At 37.5% G+C, this 17871-nt stretch overlaps 1 protein-coding gene across 38 annotated transcripts in view; it reads right to left on the reverse strand.

Annotated features, from left to right (window-relative positions):
* Positions 1-250: 250 nt before the first annotated feature.
* Positions 251-17871, reverse strand: part of NRXN1 (neurexin 1) — a 735374-nt gene continuing 717753 nt past the window's right edge. For all 38 annotated transcript variants that reach the window (XM_074863962.1, XM_074863985.1, XM_074863984.1 and 35 more), the window contains one exon: positions 251-3614. In XM_074863962.1, the coding sequence (XP_074720063.1) occupies positions 3307-3614 (308 nt within the window). In that variant the 3' untranslated portion in view covers positions 251-3306. The remainder of the gene's footprint in view (positions 3615-17871) is intronic.

Raw genomic sequence — 17871 nt, forward strand, 5'->3', positions numbered from 1 at the left:
AGAAAATTTCAAATGAAGTAATGCTATGCAAAATCAAACAATGCATTAATGTAATTCATATTTTTCTAACTGGGCCAGTTGAACACCAGATTTGTAGAAGGTTTTCACTTATGTGTACAAAGAGCTCTGAGGTCACTTTTTCCTGACATGAATGTCTGTAACTTCATACCAATTTACCATTTTTTTTTTTTAACACTTTAAGATGAACAGGTACTCCAGATATAAGAGCCAGAGAAGAAACAAGCCATCATTTGTATTAAGAAACATTTTTATTAACAAAACAGTAAATTCCACTTGCTTAGCATTTCCAATATAATGAATAAATTGGCCTTGCAACAAATAAAAAAATCGTAAATATCTATCACAGAAAGCACTATAAGGTTAGGGGCATTGGGCCTCTCTTCAATGTCTTAGGGTTGAAAGTTTCACACGTTATTTAGTGTTTTGTTAAAAAAGGCAACACAATACAGTCATAGAAATGAAGCCATCTCAGTCAAACAAATTAGGTTATTATAGAGAAAGGATCCAATTTTATGTTAGGTAGTTGGTTTATGTCTGTTTGTTTGTTGTTGCTGCTGTTTTTAAACAAAAGGAATTTTAAATCCACTTGCTGGCACTTCTGATACATCCATATTTGTTTTTTGTTAAATTATGAAATTAAAGAGGAAAAAGGAGAACCTTCAGAGTGTTAAAATTGTGTTTGCTTATTATAGTAGTAGCAGACCTTTTTTCCTTGATGTATGGATTTAGTTAAAGATTAATCTACCAAACTGCCTGGAAATTGACCTGACCATGCTATTTCATTAATGCAGTCAATACCAAGCAGAAAAGACCATTTCATCTCACCCAAACCATATTTTGTCATGTCCAGTCTCCTGTCATCAGATTATTCTTGTTCTTCTGTGTATCTTCAAGCACTGAAATCTGAACACCACCTGGCTTTCAACTTCTTCTTTCCCCCCTCCAGCTGAAGTCTCTTGCTTCCAGCAGTGACCTCCAGTATACCTGACCCTGCTGTTCCCTGAGTACAGCTGTCTTGTGAAGGTGGGAGAAATTATGAATGCCACAGGTGAGCAATCTAAGAAATGAACATCAGATTGATTTTGTGAACCTGTTCTTATTTTTGTGTAAATGTTAATGAAAATTAAAAATCGTTTTACAAATGCGACATGACACACCTCGACGTGGTTGGCAACCTTCAAGAGAGGTGTTTTCATGTCAGCTACATGTATTTTTAAAGTGCTCTGACTCCCAGATAGATAGCTGTACCAGTTTCCAGCCTTTTTCATCAGCTACAGTGAATAACACACAACAAAATGTTTTGTGCCTGCTGTTTAAAGCTAATTTTAAATTCCTCCTTCATGTCTGTAAAGTGTGAACATCTATATCCCTCCCAGGAGGCCTTCCAATGATTTGGTTGATTTCTATTGAACTACCCCCTTTCTGTCTAATGTATTCCCTTTGAACTTCCATGTAAATAAAAGGTTACGCTATGATTTATTGCTGTGAACCTAATGAAATAATACTAGAAAAAAACCTTAACATGTAAATTACAGCATTATATTTAATATGTTTAACTAAAATGCATTAATGTTTTATATATGCAGAAAAAGCTATGTGTTACTTTAAAACATGATGAACTTATATTTTTCTGGTTATGATGTCTTGCAATACTACACAATCAACTTAGCTAAAAATACTTTTTCATATGTCAAAATGCCCACCATTGAAAAATACTATCGTGCACCTCAAGATTATTTCCTTTTTGGAGAAAGGGGTAAATTCTACAGTAGAATCAGCCTGGATAATTAAAATGGGTCTTTTAAGATCTTTTACCACCCAATGCCGCAGTAAGCTGTCGTTCATGTAACTGAATGCCAGATAAACACTATATACTTCCTAAGATTTTCAAGAAACTCATCATTCCCATAATTTCTTAAGAACAAGGTTTCTGCAAGGCAAACCATGCTCTCCAATAGTGAAGCTTTGACTGGAAGCCAAAGGCCAGTTTAAGTCACTATATATTTAGCTAATTAATGAATGTGTATTTCTAGGAAAATTGGCCATTCTGATCAACTTCATTGATGCATATCAGGAGCAAGAGATGGGGATAGGAGGGAGAAGACAAATTACAGTAGAGATATATTTTTGCTTTCTAGTCCACTTCTTTCATACAAACTACTAAAACTTAATTGCAACAGAATAGAGGCTGTACAGGTAAGAAAAAAATTAGCTGACTCTTATATACATTCATACACATCCCCCTTAGTATAACCACTACACTGTAAATTAAAAAAAAAAAAAAAAAAAAAAAAAAGGGGAAGAAGTCTGGGACAATTTATAATGGCTGCAAAAAAACTGAAGTATGTCTGTTGCTCCAGATGTCATAAAACTCTCTATACCTAGCAACACTTATAACATTGAGTTTACCAAAAATGGCTGAAGAGCAGATATAGTTTGCATTTTCTATACAACAGGCTATAAAACATCACTTATCACAGTCCAGAAAGCACATATAGATGTGTTTTTATATAAACATATGTAATAACATATTAAGCGTGCATGAAAATTTCCCAATGATTGCATCTATGCCCTCTTGTTTGTTTTTTTCTTTTTTTTTTTTTTTTGTGGAAATGTGCCTTATATTCCAGATTTTTGTTTTTGTTTTTGAAAATAAGGCCTCCGTACTATTTTCCTCACAACCAGAAAGGGGCTTTTTGAAAGTATTTCTACGTAAGTCTTCAGAAAAGCCAGCACTTTGTTTCAAATGCAAGTTTCCAATCACTGCTTCACTGCACCAGACGGCAAACTCTTTATGTTTGCTTGTTGAGTCACCATATATAATGACAGTCTTCTCTGACAATAAGACTAACTTACTTCTCAAGAAAGCGCTAGCACTTTGGCTAAATCCAGAATCATAGGTAGCTTCTTTTTTCTTTTTTTTTCCTGTTTTGTTTTTTTAATTTGTTTTGTTTCATATTGTGCCTTGATGTTGTAGTAATACTCCTTGCTTTATGAATGCGTGGTGTCATCATTGTCTTTCAGAAATGTTCCAGCAACATAAAGACAGGCAGAGTAAATGAAAACACTGTGGATGTTAGGGAATTTATCAGCTCCTGTTTCTGAAAAACAAGAGCATGAAATGCTTGTTTTTAAAAACAGTCTTTCCTTTCTGATTGCATTCCCTGTCTTTTTTGTTTGTTTGTTTTTGAATGTGCTTCATAAAAAGTAAAGTAAATAAGTTTGTATTATGTCTCAGATAAAATGAAGACTATTTCTATACAAGCGTTCTTTTAGATGTTGAGATCAGACATAGTACTCCTTATCCTTATTTTTCTTGTTTTTGTTGGAACTTTTAGCGCTGTTGGGCTGTTTTTCCTTGATCACAGCCCCATTGGATTGTGCTGAGTTACTGATGTAGTTTCGACTCTCATCTACATGATACGATCCTTCGTCTCGATTCCTGTACTTGTACATAGCATACAGGAGAATGAGGATACACAGCGCCGCTGCTGCCACGATCCCAACTACCATGCCTGTTGTGCTGCTGGATTCACGAATCACCTCGGACGAGCCAGGGTACTCCCTTCCTCCTCCTGCCCTGGTAGGATTTGCTGTAGGTAGATAATGAAATAAGGGAGAGGTTATTACTGAGTTTGCACATTGAGGAATTACTCATATCTACCTGCTACAAACATGCATCCTCCTAATTGTCCTCACTAGGTCAGGACTGCCTATCAATGTACTCTACCGGTCCAAAAACTTTTAGGTTTGCAGCCCATTCCATTTTCATGTCTGTCAGCATAAGTAAACAGGCTTTTAAACAAGGAAAAGGACAGCAAGAAAATCTCATTTTAGCTTTCAAAATTATAATTTCTGCAAATGCTGTTATTAAGCAAAGAGTACCTAAATAATCTGAAGTAACAGGCATGCCACAATTTAAATGCCAGAACATGAACATCTGTGAGGAAAGGATTTCCCTCTTCCACTCCCTCCCTCTTTCTTTCTCTCCTCTGTAAAGAACAAGTGACCTATAGTACTAATTGAGAAGACAGTGATGATAAGCCAGACTACCAAACAGAATGGGGAAAAAAAATCAAAATTCCCCCAGTAATAAATGATAGCAGCCAGTAAGCTGGCTACAAATAAGGTATCCTCAGCTCTCCTTTAGACTTCCCTCAGCAAGCATCTCAACTTCTCCTCTCCTTCAAACATTTTTTTCCAAATCAATTGTATTTACTTTTATTACTTTTAGAGAGCTATCCAACCCTACCTTCTCTTTTCTAACTCAGAGAGTCCTCCTTGAATGTGGCTACGCTTCAGAACACTTTTTCACTCAACTTCTCCCATTCCCTCTTTCTGTCATTGACACCATTACCAGACATTCCCTCAAGCAATGCTTTATGCCCAGAAAAAAAATTTCCAATTGCACAAAGCAAGGGGTCAGCCTTCTAAGAACCCACCTCTCAGGCCAGACTCTAGTCTTTTCAGTTACGGTACGAACTGAACTGACCTATGTCTGAAGACTGTAAAATCTTCTTGGTAGGAACTATTATATTGTCTGGCACATTTTGTCCCCTTGCACAGCCATGTGGAATGAAAGCCTGATTCCAGGAGGAATTTCTAGGTTAAATGCTCACAGGACACACAATGCTTATGCATTTCCTCTGATCTTTCTTTATTGCATTTTGCAGGAGAAGAGGCAGATCTTTGTATAGAATCGCTTTAAGTGGCAATAGCTGAGATGGATCTTCTTCTGTAACTTAGTAAGCGTCATAGACAAAAATGAAGTGACCTGGGTCTATGCAATATTCCTCTGATTATACCAGCATTTCCAAACTTCTGAGAGGCCGTGTACTCTCAGCACTGCCAGCCTTGGCTGAGCTCAGGAGCAAGAAAAGAGCAGTGAGTGAACCAGGGTTTCCCACCAAGCAGCGCAGAACACTCTCATTAAGCATCCAGGCTGGCTTATAGAAACCACATTTTAAATCATTATGCATGGCTAAAAATGCAGTCAGTAAAATATAAATGTTAACTAAGAGTATTATTAAACACTAGTTTTACAATATATTCATTATGTTAGCTCTAACAGACCTTGCCTACAACTAGCATTTTATTGAAGTGTACTAGAGAAGCATCTTGCTCAAGGTGCATGAAGGCACACTATGCCCCACAGTCACTTTTTTTGCACTGTAAAGACGTAATAGGAAGATGATGATTTTAAGGATGCTTAAAGATTTTAAGGATACATTAAAGGTAAAGCCACTCAAACTATCAACACTGGTCAAAAACTGCAACAAGTTTGGACAACCAGAATTAAAAGCAGCCACCAGCTACAGACATCTACAATTGACCTATGAATAATAAAACACCACAAAAAAGCCAAAAACCCTCAAAAGAACTAAGTTCCCTCCCTACCTTGGTATTACTCATCATTTATTTATTGGTGATTTGTGTTCCTACTGTTGAAACACCACTTTCCGGGAGTTATCCCACATAGGCTTAAAGAAGGTGACATTTTAATTGGCTGAAAGAACAGAGGCACCACGGTAAGACTCAAGAAAACTGTCATTTGTATCAAATAGTATTTTAACTTTTTTTTTTTTTCCCCTCTCAAAGTTGTTACAAGTTGGTACAATTGGTATTTTCTATGACTACACAAGATATCTTGAAGTTTCGCTTCAGAAGGCTTGAAGATTTTTTCTCATTTCAGAGTAGACGTCACCCTACTAAGAAATGTGGTCTGTCCCAAAGTAGTCAGTGACTGTTTAGATCCTGTTTCTTCATTGTACCTATTGCAGAAAATGGAAATTCTTTTACACATAAGGTGTCATTCATTGTTTTACATGAGACAATGCACTGTTGCAGAATAAAGGCTCCTGAGTATTTCCATAGCAAATGAAAACGAGACAAAGTCTTACCTTACTGTATGCAATTTCAGGAAATTAATTTCTGTCTGAGAAATAATAGAAGCAACTGAATAAACTCTGTCAATACCTGATACACTAACAGCTGCTCTTTCTCTTTAAATTACAGACGTTTGGGCCAAATGCCATCAACTAACTTTACAATTAATGTCTACTAAATGACACTTAGCAGCTTGCTCAGAGGAAAACATTCTTTTAACATTGCAACCTAAAAAAAACATGTAAGGAATATTTTTCAACGTTACCTAAGCTCCTGCCTTTCACTTGATGGCATCCTTTTATTTTTAAGAATGTTTTCGCAATTATCTCATTTATCCCATCTGTCTGAGGAATATTCAACCACTACATTAATGTTATTTAAACTTATAACATTTTCAAAGCATCTGTTGTTACATTTGTTTGGACTTCAGTAAAAGGAGCAGTTCAGCAAGGGAAATGACTTCTTGCTATTTTTTCTTCCATTTACATTAAAATATGCTTTTAACCTAGCAGGGCCTCTCAAGACAAATGAAGGAGGAGGAAATAAGAGGAAAGTTTTACAAAGCACATGGGTTTGTCTGGGAGCATTTTAGGCAGGAAAGGCTAATGGAGCACGTGCTAAAGCAAGTGTCCTATTCTGAGACAAGGAGGAAAAGGCCACTGGGGAAAGGCCAGCCTACACTTCTGAAATCTATGTAAATGAAGAAATCCCCATCCATAACATCCCTAAAACAGCTGCCTTCTATTTAAGTAGGACCCTTATTTCACTAAGACTGGAGTACCCAAGCGGAATTTACCTGGATTTTTTTTCCCCGCAAGATAGCAACTATTGCAAGGGACAACAGATGATCTCAATGGAGAGCAAGTGAAGATTATAAGGTTACAGAAATCTTGGTCCTTGCTTCACAGCTCTGAGAAACACATGATGCAGTTTTCTTCCCAGCACCTTGGTAGCTGAACCAGGCAGAGTCATTGGCTCCTGGTACAGCTGCAGAGGTACGTCTATTGGTAAATCTTGTCTGCTACTCAGTGTAGTCTCTTAGTGTCTGCAGCATCAAAAAGATACTAACTTCATCCCGGATAAAGTTTGAATGAGAAGCGAAATACCTTATAGGTGAATGTTAAGATTAAACGTCATAAAAATGACCCTCATTTTTAAGAATAAAAAGTAATCTCAAAAAAATCCGGAAACAATCTATAGTAAGTTGAGGATGGTTTGGTTAGGAACAAGAGAAAATCATAAAGACTGTGATCATGCTCAGACCATGCCATAACAGTGAAAGGAAATAAAAGTCATCTTGTGGTGCAATGATCCCTTCTTAAAACAACTCCTCTGATGCACAACTCTTCCTCTGAACAGCATAAAACCAGCCTTTTTGGATTGCCTCAAAGACCAGCTTAGAAGAGACCGATTTTTAAAAGCTGCTTCTACCACTTATGAAAAACTTTCCATGAAATAATAGCAATTGAGCACAGTTTTACATTGTGTAATAATGGATTAGAAAGTTATTATTCTTGACTGTATTTCTAAGTGGTTTAAAATTTAGAGGGAAAAATCTGACTATTTTCAGTGCCCAGTTTTCATTAATACTGTGAAAAGAAAATTGGAATTGCAGGCTCCTGCAGTGTTTGTGAATTGAAATTAGCAGACTTAAAAACAAAACAAAAAACCCAACAAAAGGACCCCAAACCTGTTTTCTTTACATTTATGCGTTCCCACAAACTGTGAATATGAAATTACTCACAAGACAAGAATGTTTAAGTACTGCATTTGCAATGAGGCATAAAGGCAGTTATTTACAGGACACATATTAATTTTCACTCTGTGTGCTATCATTGTAGACCTGTTTGTGGTCGACTTTCTGTAGCATTGTTGGATTCTGGTGAACTGGTTTCTGAGCTCACTGCAATTTCAACATCTCATTACAATGAATACATATGAAAAACAAACCTCAGTGCTTCCTCTGCTGAACCGGTGAGATAGATGCACCCCAGTTGCAAAACCAGGATGAGGATCTGCCGTAAAGTTGTGCAGAAGACTAACCTCAAACCCACCCTGGTCTGAATACAGAGGTATCTCAGCCTGTTCCCTTCCTACCCAGCCTCAAGTTGCTCTTGAGGGGAGGCAAGAACTGGCTCCCCAGGGGATGTCCATCAATGACTGAGCTGCCATGGGAGGGAATGAGTATGAGGTGGCTGCTATAGCTCAGTGACACACTTTCATCAGACTTGGAACAGTCTATATCCAAAGCCACGATCTAATCCATGTGAGAGAGTTACCACAAAACTAGCTGCACTGCCGAACACACATTCACGCTCCGTGATCATAATGGGGTCATGATTTACAGAGACCGGGATCAGAGGCCTGCACACACACCACACTGTGATGTGGTGGAGAGGTGTGGTGCTTATGAGGAGAGTAGCTACATTTGCCATCTCGAACTCACATCACTGCATTTGTTCTAAGAAATCTGTCAGACACTGAGTTTGAGGGAGCAAGACAATAACCTACTTTCAAATGTGTTTAAGAGAAAATTCTTAAGGTATCTGTTCTACTCAAACCCAGGTTCTCCCTATAAATTGAAATTTCGAAGGTTCTCAGGAAGGAAAGATATAATGTGTTAAAATACCTTTAAAGTGACATTAACTAACTCAGCTAGTCATGGAAATAATCTAGCAGTGAAACACCATCCATTGCTAAAAAGGTTGTTTTGCTAAGAAGCTAAACATTGTCTCTGCACAGAATAGAGTGCTTATTTCCAAGTGCAATGATTTGCCATATATTAACTTCAAATCATTTACAAATCCTAACAACTCCTTAGGACTGCAGGTTTTGCAAGTAAAGTTTTTTTTACCGTGGTTGAGAGGTGGAAAGGTTATTGTCTCAATCTTTTTTAAATGTCAACATAAGTCTAAAGGGAGATAGGTTAGTTGGTAGCACAGCGCCAATTGATAGAGCATACCAAATCAATGGGTTTTATAAGTTAATATGCTCTGCAGAGCTGAGGGGAATATTTCACACAGTTTAATAAGAAGCTTTTGGAAAACATTTTCTACAAAACTAAATTTAGTTTTAGACAAAATGGAAAATGTAAACCAATATACCACTTAATATTTTTAGCAGTCTTCATCCCTGCGCTCTTACCCTTTTTATTAGTATATTTTAACATTTTCATTTGTACTGCTCCTCTTTTAGTATTCCTTCCCTCCGAATATGGATCCTTTCTCTTTTTACCAGTTCAGCTGTCAGTCCTACCTGTCCCCACATTCACCTTTGCGCTTGCGCTTCTTTCTTTTGTAGATTAAGTAATCTGTCTTGGTTTTGTGTGTTTTCTGGAAAATCTTTGGAAATTTGTTACTTTGCTTCAGAAATTTTGACTGATCAGCAGAGTCAGTGGGTAGTCTAAAATTTAAATTGAAATATTCCTAAATGGGAAAAAATTTAAATGCTTTTGCAAATAAGGTAACATAGGGAAGACAAATCACAAATATTGTATTACTGATAGCATGTTTTCAAGCTAGAACTAAGCTGCTGTAATTGTGGGGAACCAGTTCAGACAGCTAAACCAGTATCTTTTGCTGTTAGTTCCCTGAAGCTCTAGCTCCCTGAAGACTCAAGTGAACACCAGTGTTATGACAAGAAAAGGACAGGGACACTGAAAACATAAATTTTTGGTGGCAGCTAACTGTAAGATTGGCTTCGTTGTACCAAAAACTTCCAGTGTTAGCAACGGTGACATTTGGGCCCCACAGAACATATTGAAATCTTTGCTACTGAGCTTCGCAGGACCAAGGTTTCATTGTTTGCTATTTTTATCACTATAATCTCATTTTAAAAAAGAAAAAAAAAACCCAAACCACCTAATCTAGGAACCAGTTTTCTGCAAGAGAACACCAACATGTAGTTGTAAAGAGTGAGTAATCTGATGGCTTGTCCTGCAGAGCAAGGAGTGATTCTTACTCATGAAATGAGCTGGAGGTGCAGACACCCACCCATCTTTGCAACTGTGGGTGATTCCCTGACTGTCTTCCTTCACTAAGCAGCTACTACATGAACATATAAATGTCTGTGCCACAAACGTTATATATATGGCTTGAATGTTGGAGCTGAAAGCACACTGCATTCAATTTGCTCTAAATACTATCATCAAGTCAGATCCATTACTGACAAAGTTGATAATATGCCTGGGAAAAGAAGGGGCCAGGCTTCAAGACATCCAGAATATACATGCACACACACTGAAAATGCGACCGCTACAAATACCAAACTACACCCGCTAAACAACGGCTTGGATACAACTTGCAGGTATAGCTACACTTGTTCAGCCTGAATCGTATTACTGCCAAGACCTTATATGCTTCTCCGGGGTGGGGGAAGAGAAAGATAAATGGACTTCAAGACTGATATAAATTACACTTGATGTAATCAGTGTTCTTTTTTTCATGATAAAATTATTAAAATGAATAAGACTGCCTTTTTTTTCTTTGCTTCTCGCATCATAGTCTATAAAACAATTCTGGTGTCTCTGATGTTAGCACAAGGAAAAAAGTTTGAGATACCTGTAAAGCTTTGTCTTATTTTGGAATATGATTCTGATGTTCTTGCCGCTTTCATCTTTCCTTTTATTTATCCCTTTACTGTAACTTTTTAAAGGGTATATTCACAACGTGTGCTGTATCTCGATCAGAATCTACTGTTTAAGCCAGTTTACATTTAAACTGTCAAAGTCCCAAATCTAGACCTTAGCTCTTAACTTCAGGAGAAGTGCTGGTTTTGAAACATATGGGCCAGAATAGCATGTCAACACAGCAGAACAAGGTTTCATTCAGGTCTTTATATAGTTAGAAGGACATAGCCTAAGGTTAGACTATTTCAGGTACATGCATCCTCATTATAGGTTACTTTTGCCTTGAATTTTTTCTGCTTCCATTTATGAACAATATCCATAGAGAATACCTAGTTCTCAAACTTGTCAGCATTCACCTGCCACTTTGAAGGCTGTCAAACCACTAGTCACACACTAAAAAACCCCAATGTTTCCACAGAGGTTTCAATTAGGTGTTAGCAAGTGGCTGAAAATTAGCAGCAACGGTCCTCCTACCAGGTATGCAAGAAATAATGAAAATTCATGCTGTACTGATCACTAGAAAACACCAGCAAATGTTTACCATTTGCCCTTATCTCCTTTGCCTGTCAGCGAGGTAAGCAACCCTGTTCAGTGCCAGCAGTCTGTTAACATGCTTATTAGTTGATAAGCTGCAGCTGGCATATGCCAACTACTTTGTAACACCATATTAATGGAATTTATCAGGTATTGCAAATGGTTAGCTAGAAGCACAATGGTTTGCTTGCATACCTGTAATTCCCCTGTTTAAATGCAGAAAAACTGAGCTGCAAAAGAGCACTGGAATAGACAGTGCCCTGTGTCATTTAATTCAGAGAGGCAAAGCACTGGCCTCTGCCCTGTGTCCTGCACGCAGCGCAGCCAGCTTCCCACTTCCTTAGCAAAACTGTATTTTCCCTGTTTGCTAGGGGTGGCTGCCTCAGATTCCTGTCTTTCTGTCTGGTCCTTCCTCCAAATAGTAGCGAGGTAAAGCGAATTTCCTATAGAATTTTAAGGACCTGATTTAACATCATATTGTTCAAATTTTCTCTGAGAAAACCTTAGCATAGAGGTTGAGCATTACAATGTTAATTCAGGCCAGTATTTTGGCTATAAACCTTTTCATACCTTTGCAAAATATTGTCTTTCTTCTGCTACCTGGTCCATAAAAACAAGGATGATAAATAATCCTGAGAAAAAGGGGTTTTTTTCCACAAAAAAAGAGGAAATTCAATGCATATGCATTACAAAGTGACAAGAAATAGTTTCAGTATTGCTAGCTTCCACAATACAGTATGCAAGAAAATATATGCACTAGATGTAGCAAATCAAACCGGAATGAAGCGTACCTCAAGGAACACAATGGCCTTGCATTAACCAAGGCACCAGTAGCACATCGTCTAATTTCAAACAAACTAGAACAACTCATTTATTTATTTCAACAATCTATGTGCAGTCTTGATCCTAAGCATAAGCTTGATTCAAAGGACCAATTTTTAGGATTATACACTTTAATTTAGGATTTTTAAGCAGACTGCCATGAAAATTAATGGAACCGTTTCCAGATTCAGTGAGCTATTTACTTCACGCTTGTGCAAGCAAATCCTCTGCCTTTCCAAAATTACTTATTTAATCAAACAAAAGTCTCACTCAAGTTGGCAAATTACTTGACTGTTTCTGAAAACCTCAGTTTTGCAATTACTAATTTACTAATTTTCCTCATTTTCCAACCAATGTCAGTGTGTGAAATCCACCCATGGAAAACCTTTTGAGTCCACATAATCTTTATTTGGCTTTGTCTAATTGGTTTCAGAAAATCTAATGTTTACAAAATAACCTGTAAACCAAATTCCTTTCTCAGGATGCAGATTAGGACAGGTCAGTGCTGGTTTTGTTACACTTTACTTGTGTATTGTGCTTCTATCCCAAACTGGAAAGACCATACTTTAGAAGACAAAATAGAGATTGTTCCCTGCCGGAGTTCAGAAAACTTCTACTGGTATGATCAGCATGGGCCATGTAATGGGTAAGATCTGACTTGGTATTTTAAAAAAGAAAGAAAGAAAGATTATTAGCATATAAATGAACAATATAGTTTATCTATAGAAATATATATTAAAAAAACCCTTCATGATAGTTCAAAAACATATATATACATGTGTATATTTTGGGTATTTTACACCCTGTTCTTCAGTTAAGTGATTCTTTGATTCCAGATTAAAAAGATCTACACCTTTTTTGAAAATGGTGGAAACATCTCACAGTGAAGGCTGTCAAAGCACACACATCTTTATTTCTGTGGCTAACAACTAAGAATCACAAAAGATTTAGAACTGCCTAGAACCTATTTTCACATGTTAGGGATACATGCACAGAAACTGGGGCTTAATTAGTTGCGTTACTGAAAATCTTGAATACAAGTCTTGAAAATCAAGACTGCTTTGTTTAAGAGCACAATCATGGATCCAATTTCTTTTTTTTTTTTTTTTGTCTGACAAAGCCCCTGCATTAGCAGTCAATTAATTATTTATGGTCTACGTAATACCTTATTCAGTAATTTCTACTTTGTTAGATATAGGGGGTTTTTTTGAGTCATTCTGGACATATGTCAGTCTCCAGTTAATGCTAAGGAAGCTTTTTTATCTGGGAGTAGCAAAAAGAACAGGTCAAGCATCTGCTTATATGTCAGCAACAGTGTTTCTTGCAAATTTTGCTAGGGAAAGTCAGGAAGGTAAGCCCTCAAAAGCATATGCATGTACTTGTGAGGAAGGAGACGGAAAACAAGAGAGAATGAATATTAAATGGACTGTGAGACAAGTGACTTTCTGCAAATAGCCTCAACAATGAAACAAGACCATATTCCTCCACTTTGGTGCGTGCTGAATGAGAGGAGACTTCTCCTGCTCTCCTCCAATGCTGCCCACAGAACTGCAACCCTTAGCTCTAATCTGCTCTCCGTTTGCATCCTCTCACTCACATTATCTCACGCATGGAGTGTACACTTGCCTCTTACTGACTAATGTATCACTTCTACACCTGGACATGATATTCATGGACATTTTATTGTCTGTGATCCAGACAAGCACTGAAAAATCTAGGGAGTTCCACCAAAGTCAGTGGGTATGACACATATCGCCCACATGTGTTTGTGAATGAGTGATGTGGAGTGCCTGGTTTGCTTCTCTGCATTCACATCCCAGTCTCAGTATCATAGCAGGATCATGTCCTTCAGCTTTGCCTGTAAATACCTTCAGAACTGAATCACAAACAGTTTTTTACATCTTTAAAAGAAAGAAAAATAACAGAGCCTTTTTTCATGGGCCACTCCTTCAGGAGCACTAAGTAATGTGCCCATTCTTCTTGAATTATTGTTTATAAAATGAGTAAATTTCTTCACACTACTACAAACATTACCATTTGGTTTTGTCTGTGCTGTGGAGATGTCTAACTCTAAACCACTGAACATGTAAAAGCAGTACTAATAATTGTCACTTAATGAATTTTTCTGAACAAGAACTGTCTTTTCATGTTGTCTGCACACGTTTGAAGCATGAAGTAGAGCTTTAGGTACTGCCATACAAATAATAATCCCAGTATTTACATCACGAATGTTTGCCATTCTTACACACATTATAGAATTGAGAACGTCCAACTTCAGCAAGACAATGAGTGGAATATGAATGCACCCTCAAAGTTCACCCACAAGGAGAACCGCTCATCATTTACGCACCAGTGGTGAAGGTGTTGTGCAAGTTAACAGAGAGCTTTGTATGATTTATAGCAACCTGATGTCGATATTTCTTAGAACATAGTGAGCTGCTGGTATTGCATTGACAGAAAACCATTATGTTCAGGAAAAGAGCCAGCTTCCCAGTTTCCATCCATATGCTGCCTTCTGATATGTTCATATCACTGTAACTGCAATTAAAACATGCTAGAAAGCATTAGCCTCTGCTGTCATCTCTAGGCTATGTATTAAACCTCTCTTTGAATTACATATGTTCGGCAAGGAGTACTTACTTAATTGTTCGCATTGAAAAGGCACGTTTAACTAACAATAGCTGCATATTGTATTAAAGTGTGCTTAAAAAACAAACTTTAAAAAAATTTCATGTTGGTCACAAATCCCCCGTACCAGTTGAGGTTACACAAAGAAAGGATGGATAGGAGTGTGAACACCACCACTACCACCAAAATTACACAGAATGTATTTGAGGAGTCAGAATTTTCTAAACTATTGAAAAATTATTTGTAAGAGTGAAAGAAAACCCTTTCAGCACATGCTATTGTTTTCAGCTGCTCCTGACACTGGGAATGTATGAAAATCCTTAGGATTGTGTGGAAAGCTACAATTCTACTCAGCATTCCCATGTTTCAATGGTGTGGCTGGCAAAGAGTAGAGATCAGTGTTGGTACGATGGATCCAATCATCATTTTTAATCTCACTTTCTTAGATAATTTCAGAACAAGATCTTTTTGATAAAATTCAAATGAGAAATGCCATATTTGTAATTCACAGTGACAGACACTAACAGCTCAGTCTATTGACAAAGAAGTGGTTCAGTTCACAATAAAATAATTTGGAAAAATGCAACAATTGCTTTCTGTTGCCTTGGGGGGCTTTATGATTTATAAAAAACTTAACCTTAACAACCATTTTAACTTCAATTATAGGAAGATGAATCTATATCTGAAGCCCCTCAGTTCCCTTATGTATAGACACAGTAAGTGCTAAAATTTACAAAGTTTGTAAATAAAGCATAATTTTCACCCTGTAGTAGCTCATACAGACATGCCTATATGTACTTCACCTAAGCATTTTAAAAGGCTGATTCAGAACAACCCAGCAATCTTTCTAATACTGGAAACGCATATAGAACTACAGGATAATTGGACTGAGGCACAAATAGTCCCTTTATGTCTCAAGCCATAATGAACACAGTAGCCCTATGAACTAACTGTAATTTTATTTTTCTTTGTTTCAGCTCCTTGCACAATGAATTCCATGAAGTGCATTAAACAGGGCACTTGCAGTGATGTATAAATTATAGGAGTCACTTCACCTCCTACTGCAATGTTATCTTGCTGCCAGATGCATCTGGAATACAGTGCAATAATTTGTGACAGAAAACGAAGAGCAAAACTTCTAATAACTAGCATAAATCATTCGCAGTCCATATTTCACAGCTCTGCCCATTAGAAAAATAGGTATCAATGCTGGGACCAAACCTAAACCATCACAAAGCATTTGAGAACATATGGTTTCTAGCCATCTCTATCTATCCAATGCATGTTCTCACACAGCAGGGCACATACATACGCAGGAAGCAGTTTGCATGCAAAGCCCCATCCTGTTCTGCTCACAGGACGAAGCCTTCCCCAAAGCAGTGACTGAACTGTGAGAGTCATCTTAGGTAATGGCTTGTTTGATCTCTCTTGGCTGTACTGATGCTTTGGAGATTTCTGACCGTCACCAGCTGTTTTCTGCAGTGCAATAAGCCTGACCAAGATGTAGGAAAACATGCTCAAAGATCAGTCCATAAGCATCTACCCTATTCTTGGTCCTTACTTAATAATGTAGGAAAATAACCGATCCCTTTTCTCCCTCAGAATCAAGAATCAGGGCTAAGACAGGTAACTAATGCTACCAGTAGGTATATATCACTGAACTCTGTCCTGACTAGTCTTATCCTATTTACCTACAGAACAAGTACAGGACATGACACGAATCAAATGCTGTCCTGGGAAGTGGAACTGAAGAGCTGCCAGACAAATGCTGACCAAGAGATGATGACGTATCTTCTTGCCTTGCAACATGTGAACCTCTGTTGGTAGAAAGACACGTGTTTGGACCTGAAAAAAGCTTGTTTCTACAAGACCCTTTTTTTCACTTTGAAGGTTTTCTTCTGCTAAAACTTCCAAGACCAGCGAATACCATATATTCTGGCTTTAAGACTGCCAAAAGGCCTATCCATCCAATTTCTGCTGGTGCCATCAGGAGAGGTTTTCAACCTAATTTCTAACTTAAACCTCTGTTGAGTCCCGAGTTTAAGAGTGATTTAACTGTAATTTGCAGGAAAAGAACTGTTTGTGCATATGCTAAAAACTGTAAGACTCTTTCCCTGGTCTAGATTTCCCTGCCATTAAACTCAATGATTTCACTTCATCTGACCCAGTTTGGACCTCTCTGCATTTTGGAACATTTCAACAGCTACAGAAGTAGCTGGATAATAGCTAACAAATAAAATACCGGCGCACCGTAACTGGAACAAATAAGCTGTGTAACGCAAATGCTCACTGAAACTCAGCAGAAACCCAAGCTCTGTACAGAGCTCAGGAAAGGCTGGAACAGCAGTCCTGATGTGCAGAATGACAATTTGTCCACCCAGAGGTTTATACCTCTTCGTGCAAAATCAGCAAATCATCCCAGGTCCTTTTCTGGGGGATGGGTTTCCACTAACATTTTTCATAACTTGTCTACAAAATGAAAAAGCTTTATCATTTCCTCTATGACATGAAGCTGAGGAAACATAAACTATTATTTATTTTTACCGTTATCATCATAATCATCATTACTCTTTGTGTTGTTATTAGTATTTAGAGTAGGAGAGGGGAATGTGGAGAGACTGTAAAAGCAATACGTGTTGCCTTACTATACAAAACATAACACAAACAAAATATGTTGACTAAGTTTCGCATGCTAATAAATTTGTTATGACTTCATCCAATTATGGCACATTTAGCAGTTTGTATACCACAATGAAATCTGCAATTATAATTTTTTGTGACTTTATGTTCCAGACAAGTTGATGGGATTGCTGCTTAGCAGCTCCTAATCTGGTCTACATTTTTATGTCCCACATGAAATTTGTTGCAAATTGCATCTTTCCATTTATTATTTAGAAGACAGGTGCACAGAAAGCGAAGCTGGTGGTGGCAGACCGAGACTTGTTAGCCACTACAAACTGCAACATAATTATCCTAGAAAAGAAGCCCTATTTTAAGCATAAATCTTGCTAATCAGTAAAATCTAGATAATCAGTATTTTCTATGATATATAGGTTTACCATATTCAAACTGTTTGTTGAATAGGCTCTCATTTTGAGCTGAGAACTTTGGTTAGAAATAGGTATATTATGGGCAATCATCACGGAAACGTACAATTTGGCTCTGTCAACAAAACTGAATGGACTCTGGCCATCCCTTAAATCTATTCTTGCTAGAAAAACATTGACCAGAGAGCTCTGAGAGCATCATCTCTTGTGCTGGGGTGGATCCGTTTGCTGACTGTCCATCAGGCAGCAAGAGAGGAAATCTAACGGGATCTCAGACGATGGCCTCCAAAGTGAAAACATAATAGT

This window comes from Strix uralensis, chromosome 3 (genome assembly GCF_047716275.1).
Source record: "Strix uralensis isolate ZFMK-TIS-50842 chromosome 3, bStrUra1, whole genome shotgun sequence".
NCBI classification, from domain to species: Eukaryota; Metazoa; Chordata; class Aves; order Strigiformes; family Strigidae; genus Strix; species Strix uralensis.